At 42.6% G+C, this 15,243-nt stretch overlaps 1 protein-coding gene across 3 annotated transcripts in view; it reads right to left on the bottom strand.

The window, feature by feature from the left end:
- cdk19 (cyclin dependent kinase 19) overlaps positions 1-15,243 on the bottom strand; it is a gene marked incomplete at both ends in the record, with an annotated part of 39,853 nt that overhangs the window by 14,485 nt on the left and 10,125 nt on the right. For all 3 annotated transcript variants that reach the window (XM_079214899.1, XM_079214900.1, XM_079214901.1), the window contains 2 exons: positions 2,925-3,065; positions 3,257-3,367. In XM_079214899.1, the coding sequence (XP_079071025.1) occupies positions 2,925-3,065; positions 3,257-3,367 (252 nt within the window). The remainder of the gene's footprint in view (positions 1-2,924; positions 3,066-3,256; positions 3,368-15,243) is intronic.

Below are 15,243 nucleotides of genomic sequence, written 5' to 3'. Positions count from 1 at the left end.
ACCTGAATCATGTTTTTAACCACTACTAGCATAACACACCTGAATCATGCTATTAGCTGCTACTAGCATAACACACCTGAATAATGCTTTTAGGTGCTACTAGCTTAACACACCTTAATCATGTTTTTAACCACTACTAGCATAACACACTTGAATCATACTATTAGCTGCTAATAGCTTAACACACCTTAATCATGCTTTTAGCTGCTACTAGCTTAACACACCTAAATCATGCTATTAGCTGCTACTAGCTAGACACACCTTAATCATGCCCTTAGCTGCTACTAGCTTAACACACCTGAATCATGAGAGTGTTGATTGCCATTGAGCTAACCCTTGCTAACATTTCAACTAGTTTAGCCAAGGTTATCTCGACTAGCTTAAATCAATGCAACGTTGACATTTAGTGCCAACACTTTTGTTTCAATTCCTGCCAATCTGCCATCCAAACGGAAATATGAAGACAAACAAGAGAGGCCCCTGTGTTCTGGCTCCAGCCTGACTCTCAGCTGCACGGAATGAAGTCTCCCTCTAAGCAAAGCACTGTGGGAAAACCAAGGTGGAGGGAATCTCACAGGAACCAGCAGTGTGTTGCAGCCAGGTTAAAGGATAGACAAGAGTCAGACAACATTCAGAACCCAGGACATTCTGCACTTTGGCCATCATAATCAGACTCCTAATAATACACCACAGCCAGACAAAACAACATCTGCACTGAAATAACACAGCTCTGCCAGTTGGAATGGCTCAGAGTGTGACCAAAGTGTGGCAAAGATTTATATTTAGTTTAGGAAAGAATAAACGCCTTTGCGCTAAATTAGCATACGAGCTAAGTGGAAATGAGCAGGACGGGTTGGCTAGCCCCAACCTGTCCTGTTTCGCAATACCACTTGTTCCTCAAGAGGTGATAGTGAGTCACTGTAGGGTCCAGTCCATCCTCAGTCCAACGTGAGAGGATGAAGAAGTCGAGGTGCTACGAGAGCTTGTCAATCGCTTCACGTTTGAAAGTTTGCTTATTGGATTAAATCCAAAGTGGCAGTAACGAGAAAACGAGTAGACCACTTCCCACTTTGAGTATCACAAAAAAAGTACACAAACACAATGACGGCGGCTAATGAAAAAGATGTAAAGATTATAAGATAGCAGCTTTATGATGACTGTCTCAGAGTTTCAGCAGTCAAATGTAACAACTATATTTAGTTAGTAGTCGTGGTTTTTAACTGATGACTGTACATCTAGATTGTATAGATCAGGTGTCGGTAACCCGCGGCTCCGGAGCCCCATGCGGCTCTTTAGCCCTTCTGTTGGCCCTTCTTCTCTGAGGCTTTGAAAGAAAACAAACCTTTATTTATTTTTTTTGTCCTAGTGGACAATCTATTAAAGGAACTCCTCTTATCTTGGAGTTTGAGGTGATATTGTGTCACTGAAGATACATTAAAAAAAATTGCAAAGACCCCGCCCTCTGTAAACTGTCAATGGATATATATATAAAGCCTTAAGCTGTGATATGAAATAGCTTTTGCGACTACAGACGTATTTCTTTGGGTGGAAAAAAGGGCAAAATGGCTCTTTGGATAGGAAAGGTTGCTGACCCCTGGTATATATAGTAGTAGAGGTGAAATGCTGCCCCCTTTTTCTTTGGAGCATGTGGCCAGATATTAAACATTGCAACTTTAAACCAGAGACTGTAGAAAAGCATGGTTGTAGAGTTTCTAGGGAGGTTTTAGTATTTTCTTTAGTGAGTTTTAATTAAAATGTTATTTAACCTCATTAACCCTTGCGTGGTTTTCATGTTTTTGTTATTCAGCCAGGTCTGGTGGACCTGCTGCATTTGGGTTTTTAATTCAACACAATCACACAATTTTATGTTAAAATACTCAACAGATGTTTACTTCCCAACATCCCAATTACGAGCAATATAAACAGCATATATGGTTAATATTTACCATTTACATTTGTTAGATCACATGACATAATGTGCTACTCTTTTCTTTCTTTTTTATAAAATGTCATAAAAAAAGAAAATCAATTATAATCAAGATATGAGTGATGCTCCTAGCCACATATTCTCCCATCCCTGTGTAGTGTCCTGATAAGTACCACAACATTCTTGCCTTTCTTTGGCACATAGGATACACAAACTTGGAAGAGTTGACAGGCATGTACTTGTTGGGGGGGGCATAGAGCATAGAACCCTGAGGTCAGAGCGTAGAACCCTGAGGTCAGAGCGTAGAACCCTGAGATCAGAGCATAGAACCTTGAGATCAGAGCATAGAACTTGAGGTCAGATCGTAGAACCTTGGTCCTGGTGCTCTTCTTCATTGCAAAATCAATTGCAAGGCCCTCTGAGCAGAGAATATTTTGGCCACTTTGATCAGTTGTGATAAGGAACCACACCATAAGCTATATTTATTGTGTCCCCGCCCCAATTTGCAGCTGGGATGGAGTATGAGAAATAAAGTCTGGTTCCCGCAAGACAGAGGCTAAAATGAGCGGGAACGTGAGAGCAGACAGGTGTCTCACACACACACACACACACACACACACACACACACACACACACACACACACACACACACACACACACAGTGTTGAGTTTGAAAGAATAATTAATCGTATCATTTTTCTTTTGATAAAAAATTAAAACGGGTGCCACAGACCCGAACACCACACAAGGATTAAGAAACTTCTATCTTTTAAAACTGTTAAAAGGGTTACACAACATAATTTTACCACATCCACAACGCGCCATTATTTTCTGGTGTGATGACACCACACGTGGCTGCCATAAGACAAACACAATTGTGTCCGTGACGTTAACGATGTCCCATTCGGAGGCGGGTCCGGGACGGAGTGCAGTGTGTGCTGGGGCTGATGGGTCTGTAAAGGGAAACTGGAGCAGTGTAGCTAATATAGCAGCTCACCAGATCCCGGTGGAGCACCCAGTTGGCGTGGAGGTAATGGATCCCATCCAGAATCTCATACAGAAGAGACTTCACCATCCCTCGGGGCAGCTGCACGGGCTTCTTGTTGGCCTTGGAGGCGCGGTGGAATTTGATGATGTGCTACGAGGGCAGTAAAGCATGTCAGTTCTGACCGTGTGGCTACAACAATCACAAGGAAACAGCCTCTCTCCACCTTGGTGGTGCCTGGTAAATTAGGCAAATGTATGCTCACGGTAATGTGAGAGAGAAAATTGGTTTTAGTTTTAACATATTAGGCTACGTCGTGTACACACATGGACGGAGAGACTCACCCATAGATCGTGCTCGGCATAGTCGAAAAGGAGCCAAACCTTTCTGTCGCTGTGGGACAGGAACACCTTCTGCAGGGCGATCACATTTGGGTGTTTCAGTTCTCGTAACAGCTGAAAGACACAACATACGTGTTTTGAACGTGTGTACATGCAGAATTGTTTCAGAATTGACAGAAGCGACAGGATTCCTGTACTTAAAGCTAATAAATCATGGTGATGTGGAAGACGAATAAGCTGCACTATGAAATGCTATGCTAAGACATTGAGAGATTAGTCAAATTAAATGCAACACTGATTTACATTTCACACCCTCAGCAGCTTCCCTGCAATGCATGCAACCCATAGCAATACGCTTTGAGTTGTTAAGTGGTGTTATAATATGTATTGATCATTTTTAACGCTTACATGTATTGAGCATTGTTCCATAATTTAACCCCAACGATATAAATATATTTTTGCTTTATGTCCAGTAAACTTACAAACATCTCTCAAATCATATTCACACGTGTGAAAAACAAAGACCGTGGTAGGCAGCCTGGCAGTGACTTTGCTCATGGCTTCCACCCACTCCCCTCACACATGTGCCATTCGCTGACCCACCTAAAACCCCATCCATAATCAATCGTGCCCTTTAGATAGGCCTCCGTGTCCGCGGGGTGTTTCAGTCGGGGGGGGGGGCAAACACAACGGAAACGCCGTGAATGCCGTCCCATTGAATGAATTATTCACCTACACAGGCTGTCTCACTGTACCACACCCACCGTGCGCTGGGACTCCCACGTCTTTGTTCTTCTGGATGCACTTTAGCTTTTTGGCTCACATTTAGACTGGTTGACTGACTCTGGTCCTATATGCTAGTGTATTGTAACTGAGTAACACGTTATAAGTAAGTAATAAGTGTTGGCTTATCAAATAGCAGTGTGAGCACACAAAGAGTAACTAAAGCTGTGTCAATAACTTATGGTCTTTGAACCAAGTCAGCAGCCTCGCAGAGAAAGGCCCTTGAATTTCAGCGAGTCCTTTGACCCGAGTGGCAAGAAGGCTGTGTCACATACCTAATTTATCATGTAAATCATTGGAGTGTGTAGACAACCGTTCAACTTTAACTTCAAAACCCCGGAGGTGTTTATGTGCTCAAAGCTTAATTCGTTTTTTTTCTTCGAAATGCCAGAGGACGTGCAAACAAAGTGTTCTGTGCAGAGGCCAAAACGCCACAAACCAAACTTGGAATCATAAATCATAAACTCGTGTCTGACATTCATAGACACGCTTTATCGCCCTTCGTACAATCTCTGTCAAGAAAGGAGTCAGGTATGAAATGTGTCATAATGAAACAAAGGTTGAAACGTTTAATAGCCTGCAAACAATTCATTTTAAACATTTCAATTGTCTTGGAAACAGACGTTTGGTTATTTTTGGTTTGAGAGGAAGGGGCGGAGAAAACAGGGGTCTATACACAAAAAAAAAAAAAACACACAAAAAGCACATAAAGTTGAACCCCTGCACTATATTTCACATTTGAATAAAATGGGAAGTGGGACAAACTGAGGTCAATAATGCAGGATTTGTATGCAGGTGATTTAAGCTCTGGATGTGGAAATGAGGTTTGTGTTTCGTCACAACTCTAATCCACAGACTATAATGGGGTATTGTGATAATGAGCCCGGGGCTTAGGGCTTCTATAGACCCCCAGCTCTATGGCACCTCTTTCAACCCTGAGAGACACACACACACACACACACACATACACACATATACCCAGCATTTTGACACGGGGCCTGAACGTGTGTTTGACCCATCTACTGCATACTAGCACAGTAGTAGTACTGCAACGCGTTAACGAGCGGGTCGTCCTTTAATCACAGCAGCTGGTTTATTTACTGAAACGATAAACTGTCTTCCAGTTTATGTCGTTTGTAAAAAGTGATGTTCAGCGTCATCACATCGTCACATGGCCATTATCTTTAACCGCTTATACTGTTCAGGGTCACGGGGGTGTGGTGTCTTTGAGAATTCACAGCGCCCTTTGATCGCCAAACTCTAATCAGTTCATTCTTGAGTCCAGGTGGACATTTGTGTCAACTTTAAAGAAATTCCTCTTCAGGCATTTGGAGGGACGGACAATCCTGGCGCTGTCACCGGCATGGACACATAATAAAGGTACACGATATCTTCATCCTCTGTGCCATAGAGTTCCACTGCTCGAAACTATTAAAAAGCACAATCAATGAGCCACACTGTTGCACATGAGTGACATGTTTCTTTATGACCTCGGGCTGAAATGAAAACATCTGCTATATATGCTGAGCGTTTTCTCGACCGATGGATGAATCATTTTGTCAATCCAATGTCAGAAAACCGTGGAGAAAAAACAAAGGGCCATCATCGCAATTCCACAGAGCCAGAAGGGACGACCTCAAATGTCCAACAGTTCAAAACGAAAAGGATATTCCGGCTACAATAATATATGAGAAAGACAAACGGCAAATCCTCACATTGGAGGAACTTGGATGCTGGTCTTAACTTCCAAACGCACAAATATCTCCACGGCGAGCCTTTTGTCATTTTAAGACGCTTCCCGTCATGGTTGGAACGTGAAAAACTGGTTTGTGCATGTATTTCCAGTTGACTGGATTACTGTAACGCACTTCTTTGGAGCAGGTGTTAAATAAACCTGCTTCAGCTTATTGACGAGGCCAAGGACACCATCTTTTCTATATTTTAATTTCTCTTTGCAACTTCCCTGTAAAACGAAGAATCAATGTTTAAAACACTAGTTTCTAAATCTGTGAATGGCTTAGCTCCTCCCCACATTGTTGACATGCTCACTGAATACACACCCTGGATAGGTTGTCTGCCTGTCTGTGATCCCTGATTGATCCCCCTTGTATCTAATCACCTATACCTCACCTGTGTACTTAAACTGTCTCTGTGCCAGTTCGTCTTCGCCCTCTGTGTCTTACGTTCCAGCGATTTTCCTATTGTTCATGATCCTGGTTTTGATGTCTCTGCCTGTTTGTTTCCTGATCGCTGCCAAACGTGTGTCCCATTGCGATTATTTTCTTAAAGGTGCAGTGTGTAGGATTTGGCGACACCTAGCGGTGAGTTTTCAACCCATTGGAACTTCTCCCACGAGCCAAGCGTGGCGTGGGAGAACTACGGTGGCCCGAAAGGCATGAAAGTGTGAATGGCCCTATCTCAAGCCGGTGTGGCCAACTCTGTGAACTACGTGGATATAAACGGCTCATTCAAAGCCAATAGAAACACAACGATGGGTACTTCAGCTGATTATACACCAAAAAAACATAGTTATTTATATTATCCTATATACAGAGGTGTCAAGTAACGAAGTACAAATACTTCGTTACCTTACTTAAGTAGAAATTTTGGGTATCTATACTTTACTGGAGTATTTATTTTTCAGACGACTTTTTACTTCTACTCCTTACATTTTCACGCAAATATCTGTACTTTCTACTCCCTACATTTTAAAAATAGCCTCGTTGCTATTTCATTTTGGTTTGTTTTCACTCCGGCTTGTCATCGTTCAAAAACACACACACAAAAAACCTCTCCGCCCCGTTGCCCACAGATACGTGCGCGCGCACACAGGTGAGCGCTGAGCACACAGCAGCGGACAGAGAGCGTCGAAAAATATGTCGCGTGAAAAGTAGACCGCTATATCTGCGTTTTAAACGCTCCCAGGGTGAAGATGCAACAGCAGCTCTCCTGTGGGGAGCAACCGGAGTTCTTCTCGCACCGGAGCAGCTCTCTGAACCCGGAGCAGCTCTCCTGCTCCTGGTGAAACGAGCCACGGTGCTCGTGTCTTCTACCAACAATGAGCTGCTGGCTTCACATATTACAAAAGTACAAAGTACACGGATATAAAACTAAGTCATTAATAAATACATGGACAAATGCCTGTACTTTCGGATAAATGGCTACGGTACGCCGTTAACAGGTTACGCATGCGCGATTTGACGCGACGTCGTGAGCTTCGTGAGCTCGTCTTTTCCTGCTGTTGCGTTTCTCAAAATAAAAAAACAGATCTAAGCTCAATATTGAGCATGAATTGAGAGAGGCCAAATCTACAACCCCGTTTATAACATGTGTGGAGGAAAGCAGTTCACTGCAGCCACTAATACTGATACAACGTGATGGTTCACATATCTGCACTCATTCTGTTTTGTTTGGCAAAAAAAATTAAAAGCTTATTGTTTTCCACAATGAGCTATTTAGCAGTAACTAAATATGAGTACTTTTTTGCACAGATAGAACTTACACAAAACATTGTCTGATGGGGCAATCTGATTTACTTGAAAGTGATTGCAATTGTCTTTATTCTGTTATTTATAAAAGCACAGATGAGTCACACAATTATGTTATTTACAGAAAAAGTTTGAGAACCACAGCTTTAAGTGTTTGTGTCGGAGTCGCCGCCGCCTATTTTGCACTATTACAATACTTATAGGCAACTAGTTATCGTGTCTTCCGCTCCATGAAACGCATGTTAATGCTCAGTAGTACACATGTGGTACTGTAATGTATTTGCATTGTAATAAAATGTGATCATTTTAAATGGGCATATATGCAGCTGAAATGGGTAGCCTAGTGCATCCCACAGTTTTCAACATAACATTTTAAAACATTATAGTCATTATGGCCTTTAGAAAAGTGATTGTTTTGGGGGGAGGTGGGGTAGTGCACTATAGGCCCCTGAGACGTGGCTTAAGAGTTTGTCCTTAATGGAAAAAAAAACATTCCCCTTACATTACTTTTACTTTTATACTTTTAAGTAGTTTTTAAACCAGTACTTTTACACTTTTACTGAAGTAAAAAGCTTGAGTTGATACTTCAACTTTTACAGAAGTATTTTTAAACCCTAGTATCTATACTTCTACTTGAGTAATGAATGTGAATACTTTTGACACCTCTGCCTATATATATAAATGCTACACACTGGTCCTTTAAGCCATCTGAGGCATTACTGGATTTAAACATGTGCTTATCTCGGCAGCAAATAAACACATTTTTACGAGGACTAACACCATTAATGTTGAATGTTTGCCAGCCGCTGGTATAATAATATCAAACAATAAGTCCTGGGAAAGCGCCACTGCGAGCACTAATCACGCCTATAATCCGGCCTGAGCCACGGAAAAGCCCGGTGCCCTGTGGGAAAATGTTCCATGTGCAGAACATCTTGTGACTCACTTTAATGTGCTATTAGGTAAAGGCCAGCTAGTGCGGAGGATTGAGGGCAGACCTCTGGACGTCTTCACCATATTGACCTGTTTTTTGAGCAAGAGGCAAGACTGCAAACATATCAGGGATAAAAAAAATAAAAGAAAGGCTTGTTTGTCTCTTTGCCTCTTCTGAGTAAAATAGGTCATGTTCTTCCAAAGGGCAGAGAGAGAGAAAGCAGTCACTGGACAGGGTCCAAACATTTGCAGCTAAGTCGGACATCCAGCAAAGATGGTTTCTGTCAAGGCTTGGACTCGACTTGACACCCTTCTGATGTAACCTTGGGTTTTGGAGAGCCGAACCCAAAGAGGCATCTTGGAGAAAACCAACGTGGCCGTTACCTAGTAGCAGAGACCTCAGTTGGAGCGCATCTCTGTTTCCACAGCTTCCTCCCTTTGACATACTTTTTTAGTGTTGCTATCCAGAATGTTTTTATCTTATTTCTTTCCCAGAACGTTTCCATGATTGTGAGAAACAAAAAAGGGTATTGTTATAAACAAAACAAAAACGTAATCTCGTTCAACAACTGTTTGCCTCGGAATGGTTACAAGTGTATCTTCCATCTGCTAAAATGTTTCTCTTATTAAATCCGATTTAGCTGCTTGACCTGTTGCTCTAATAATCAGTGTCTCGGATCCCAACGGCAATCGACATGGCGGGTTTCCAATGTAGCCAGCGGACATCCAGGCCAAGGTCGATGTGCCGCTGGGTCCTGAAGCTGTATTCTGGCCAATGCAACTGTTTTACTTGCATTCAACCAAAACGTGATTGGTCATTACCACTCGAACTACAATTGGACTACAAACAGAAACCCAAATCTTGCCTCCATATTCAGCATTCGCACGCAGATATCTGTTCATAGATCTGCCCGGTATTGCCAGATTGGGCTACTTTTGATTAAGTTGGGCTGGGAAAAAAACAATGTTGGGATGGTCGATGAAATTTGGGCGGCTTTTTTCAACATTTGGTGGAATCTTTTGAAATATTGTGAAAGGAATTTTATGGTCAAACTCCAGTTAACTTCGTTGTGTTCACACACTCATTATAGATTCATTTAGTTTGAGAAAATATTTGATTGACATGAGTTTTCATTGTTGGGGATAACTTATGAGGAACTACTTATCTGGACGTCATCGCCACAGACATTGGAATTTGTGTATTCGGTTTGATTTCTATACATTTCATTGTTGGTTATTTGAAGCAGATGTGAAGCTTCATCTGATGTGTTTTCTATTGTAATGTGTTTTCATGGTTTCTGAAAAGGTTATTATTTGGTCTGGTTTTTATTGAATTAGTTGGGTTTTAAATTGTCCTCCCACCAACCTGAGACGGATGTAAGAAGAATACATTATCCTTTATTAATCCCCTTGGGGAAATTGGTCTCTGCATTTAACCCATTCTTAGTTATTAAGGAGCAGTGTGCTGCCCAGGGAGCAACTTCAGTGTCTTGCTCAAGGACACTCCGACATGCAAACTATGGGGAGACCAGGGATTGAACCGGCTACCATGTGGGTTCAGAAGGACCACTCTCCCCATGAGCTACAGCCTCCCCAAACACCTGACTGACGCCTGAACACCTCGCACTGCTATTGAAACAAGATAAAGTCCCAGTAGTTTGGTAAAAGTAAGTGATAGATGTTTGGAAATGTCCAGCTTCTGCCACTTGAGGTGGTAGTAGAACAAATGCACAGTTGACAACAACAAAAAAGACAATTCCTGGATCACGGATTCCAATTTTAAAACACTACTGTAGCAATATCCACTAAATGCAATGAAGAAACACAACTAAATAACCTATGTAGGTTAGCCCACACCCAGGGTTTTGGAATCGTTTCCCCATCTCCTCAGACTGGCAGAGGGATGAGGAAAAACAGCTCCACCCAGGATCACGCTGCTCCCGAGGACTGATTAATGGCCTCTCTCGTGTAGCTGGCGAGCTTCGGGTCAATAAACCGCCGCTGCTGCTCTGTCGGCCTGGGGGAGCATGCACACCAAGCCAGATCTCATCCGGAATGCACAAAGTGACGGCCACTGGCACCGGCGAGACATCAGCACGGCCGGGGCAGTCATTTGGTGTTATTTGCAGATAAATGACTAGGATGTCTCTGACGGACCGCAAGCTGCAGCTTCACGGGCGACGGGGTTCAGAGATCCGTGAGATCGGAAGCACACCGCCCGTAGTTACGTTTATTTTACCACAACAACAGCTGTAGCAGATTCACTAGTGCATACTGGACAAAACAAAAACCTGCTCAAACATACAGTACAGTACAGTTGAGCAGGGTTTTGTTTGTTGGAGTCAAACAATAGATGAAAAACAATGATCATTTGATCCTTAGAAATTATATGTTCAAGCTTCTCCACCTACACCCTCTGCAAACACAACGCAAATATGTTGTGGTGGGGAAGAATGGCCGATGCAGGCCAGGAAACGCAGGCTGCCTTTATGCAGACCGGGGGAGAAAAAAATGAAGTTGGATCTCAAAGCAGGTCTTCAAATTTATGTTCCTACCTCTGTGGTGAAAGCACCGTTCAGCCAATTCCTTTTCTTGCAGGAGATCATTACTACTGAGGGAGTGATTGCACACTCACATGGAATTAGGCCACCGAAAACCAAATGATGATTCGTACCGTATGTGCCCACATGGCAGAGAGGAAGAAAGGGAATAATTTATGAGGCCGGGGACATTTGGCCACACAAAAGCCATTGTGACCGACGGGGAAAACAAAACTCATTTCATGGGAGTAATGAAATCCATGAACAATGTTTCAATTCAAGGAGGTCAAACTTAATGGAGTGAACATATGTGAGATAGGAGCAGGTGGGTGAATAGGCTTTCCCCAATAATAATGAAACAATTTCATATTCATGTCTTTCAACAGAATCATACTGTTTTGAAACAATGCCATCCAGTGACCCAGTGAGGACTTCTCTTTTCCATAGTTTTGGCATCATTGGTACTATTAATAATAATACTGCTGGAAGCTAGGAACATGTTGAGATTGCTAAAAGGACAAACAAGAGGTTTAAAACAAACACCCCAAGGGGGATCAAACTTATTTGGAAGGCAAACAGAAAAATGTAGCCAAGCCACGAATTCCAGCCCAGCTAACACTTTATTTTATTATATAATCACACACTTTTTATTTTCAAAAATGTTACAGTGGGTACATTTCAGTTGGTATAGAATATTGTACGTTTGATGTCTTTTACGTGTTGGACTGACTTGCGCATTAAAGAATTGGTGGTCAAGTTGATTCCCCGTTGACCACTATTTGCTAACTTACTATTATTCATTTTATATTTCAATATATGGGCTAAGGACAAGTAGTGTTAAAGCGCTTTGAATCTAGAACAATACTAGACATTTTTTTTTACATTTACCATTACACAAGCTAGCAAGTCCAAGGCCACCTTAAGGTAGCCAACTCACACCTTCCTGTGAGGCTCTCCGGTTTACAGACCACAAGCTGGTTCAACTTTGACCTGCCATACTTACTCTAGTTGTTCGCACAGCAATTAGGGATTAATACTGAGAATGAGGGTGCATTCACTTCCAAGTCTTACCTCTAGATAATCTAGATAATCTGTGTGATCCTCTGACTTCTCGTGATCTCTCCTTCCTCTAACTTGGATGTAGCCATGTTGCCGTGTTCTTGGATGTCAGCAATCATGTTGGTGAGTACAATGTGATCCTACCTCGTACAAATGTTGACCCAATTATAGCAAATTGGCTTTTTTCATTAAGCAATTACTAACCAATGGTACAGTATCTTATTTCCCATCTGCTGTTCGTGATATGTCCATGCTTTAATGGACATAATTACTTACATGTAGTTGACAGTTTTTTGAGGGACACCGACCGAAAACGAATGCAGTCTCATCCAGCACAGCTTTCCTTCATGCAGGCTTTAATGTTTTGTGGATACTGTTACAAAGAGGTGTTGATTCTGAACTTTCATCATCATCATCATCATTTTTTCCATAATGAGTCAACGCATCTTTATTACTATGGTCTCAGAAGAACATGCTGGCTTATATTACTTTTTTAAATGTGTTCTTTACAGACATCGTCTCTACAAATATAGAAATACTGATTTAAAACCGTAACCCTGTCACTCACAAAGCCTTTGTCTTGTCACACAGTCTCAGGAAACACTCAACACTACAGCCAACAACCTGGAGCTCATTTTTAAGTTCCTGTTTTCCACCCTACCTGGACTCCCTCCATCCATAAGCCCCACCACTCAACCAATACAGAGGCCGGCTCACCTCCTACAACCGCCCAGCAGAGGATTTACCCCAAGTTGCCCGAGCATTATCTAAAAACACAGAGAGCTTCTGTCACGGAGGTTTTAAAGGTGAGTGAAGCAATAAGTGGACCGTGTTATTCAACCTGCTGCCCGTGTTGAGCTGACTGAGAGAGAATGCTGGAAGGACGGACAATGTTGTGTTGCCTTGTTTACTTTCTCCTTCAGATATGTATTTCCTTTTTTATTTGATTTCTGAGACCTGTTTTTGATCCTCATCCGACCTCGAACAAACCAAAATAGAATTAAAGGGTAGGCTTCACTGCCCACTCGTCTCAGAAGCAGCGGAGGAATTTGAAAATGTGGGATCTTTATTCGATGAATCCCCGTTTTCTGAGGCAACCCTGCACCCATTTCAAAAGGCATTGCTTCTACTGGTTTCTCCACCGTATTTGATGCCGCTCTCGCTCAATGATGAATGTTTTTTACGCCGCCATCAGAACGACAAACCTTGTATTTTAAGTGGACCTGCGTTGATTTGCTTTCATGCTCGTGCATTATATTTCTGCAGTCATTGCAAGGAGCAAATCAACACGGACATAGAAACATCAGAAAAGACCCTGGTAAATTCATGCTGCAAAAAAAAAAAACACATTTCAACTAAACCAAAGTCCCTCCACCCCTCCTGCCTAAATTTTACTGCATGTGGCATTCCAGTTGCTGAACTGCACAGTTTGCTAAACGAAGCGAGGTGGCGGTTTGGGAGGCACAAAGAGTCCTTTGTCCTGCTGGGCAAGAAGTTCCTTTTTCTTTTTTTCTTTTCTTTCCAATTTCTGGTGGTTGTGGATATTCAGGAGAGACGAGCGAGGTGAAGCGTGCTCTGCTGGGAAATAATGATGGGAGGGACCAGCACCTGTCGTCCTCACCTTCATGCATCGCAGGTGAGGAACACAGGTACATGTGGTTGCATGTCTGGCACACGGTTTTGTAGGTGTTTACTGTTAAGGTCAATGATGGCCTGAAATGTGCTCTTAAAGGGGAACACCACCAAATTAAAGAATTCCAATATGTTATTTCCATGGCCTGGGAAAGTTCTAACAATATTTGAGAACATGAGGTAACTCACTCTAGAAGCCCGAAACCAGAGCGTTTTGACACTTTTTTATGAAGTAATTCATGCATCCACATGTTTGTTCTCGTAGTACGAAAACAATACATTTTTGTCTTCACTTGTTGTTTCGTGTTTATCACTCATGGCATATGACAGAATACACTCATCAAAGTCTGAAAAGGAAGCGTGGGGATTGGATTGGAGAGAGCCAAAAAAGGAGCAAAGCTAACCCAGCTAGGACCTGATGCAACTCCACTTCCCAGCATGCTATGCTGCTGGCCGGTCGCAGAAAAACAGGATGGATAGAAGCAGGACTCCGGTGGAAAAGGAGGCGGACTCTTGTGTTTCCATCAATGATGCTCGGCGCTCAATCGCAGTCAAAGTTGACAGACAATGTTTGTTTTTGTTTTTAATGTTGAATTTTGTATATGAAGATGTCACTAGAGATTTGTTTTGGTTGTTGCCTTATGATGCAAATAGAAATACAAAATATTGTTTCTTTTCGCACTCATTCTCATTATCAGAGAGCTTGTAGCAGCGAGAGCTTAAACATTGCGTACGAGATGCATTGTTAAGCATGTGTCCCTATCTATAACAGGAACTTCCTAGATTGTATTTCAGGGTCTAAACAAACATGCCCCTTGCATTCTTTCTTCTTCTTCTTTTTATTGCGCCGCTGTTTTTGGTCTGAACGCCCAATGAATAGATTAGTGTCGACCCCGGAAACACTTTCCCTATGCAAAGGCTGTAGGTTGTGTGAGATTCAATTCAAGGACAACCCACAGATGAGCACACACCAACATGTTTCACGACACCAAACGACTCTTGATACACAGAAGCGAAGCAAAGCTCCCCTTTTCAGGCCGGTGCTCCACAAGCCTCGGCCAGGAAATGTACTTTCTCCTTGCAAGGTTTCTTAAAAAGCTGAAACACGACACGGGAGGTTTTTATTTGTGTGTGTGTCCACTACCGTACAGAATTGTAGGCCTCGTGGATATCAGTAGATACGCAATATGTGTTCGCGGTCTGTTCTGTTCTGCCTGCTCGGCCCCCCGGGAGATACTGTCATGGTCTGATTTGATTAGTCTGGAAAGGAATGCGGCAAACGCCACGACAAAAACACATCCCGTCTTATTTTCGGCTCCCCTGCGGAGCAGCCAGATACCAAAAAGCCGGCCGACTTTTCCACGAGCAGAGGCTTGAGAAAGGGACGATTGTTCTTCCGAGGCTTCAAAGCCAAAGCGAATCGACAGCCGTGGGTTTCTCTGCCTGTCCGCCGAACACCACGCCGTGTGAGAGCCCTGCATTGCCGGCAGCCCATCCTAGTTGAATCCACGACAACACCTGTAGTGACTCAATGTACACAAAGAATAGATGTAAC

The sequence above is a fragment of the Taurulus bubalis genome (assembly GCF_910589615.1).
Source record: "Taurulus bubalis genome assembly, chromosome: 3".
Classification (NCBI taxonomy): domain Eukaryota; kingdom Metazoa; phylum Chordata; class Actinopteri; order Perciformes; family Cottidae; genus Taurulus; species Taurulus bubalis.
This window is presented reverse-complemented; position numbering and strand designations above follow the sequence as displayed.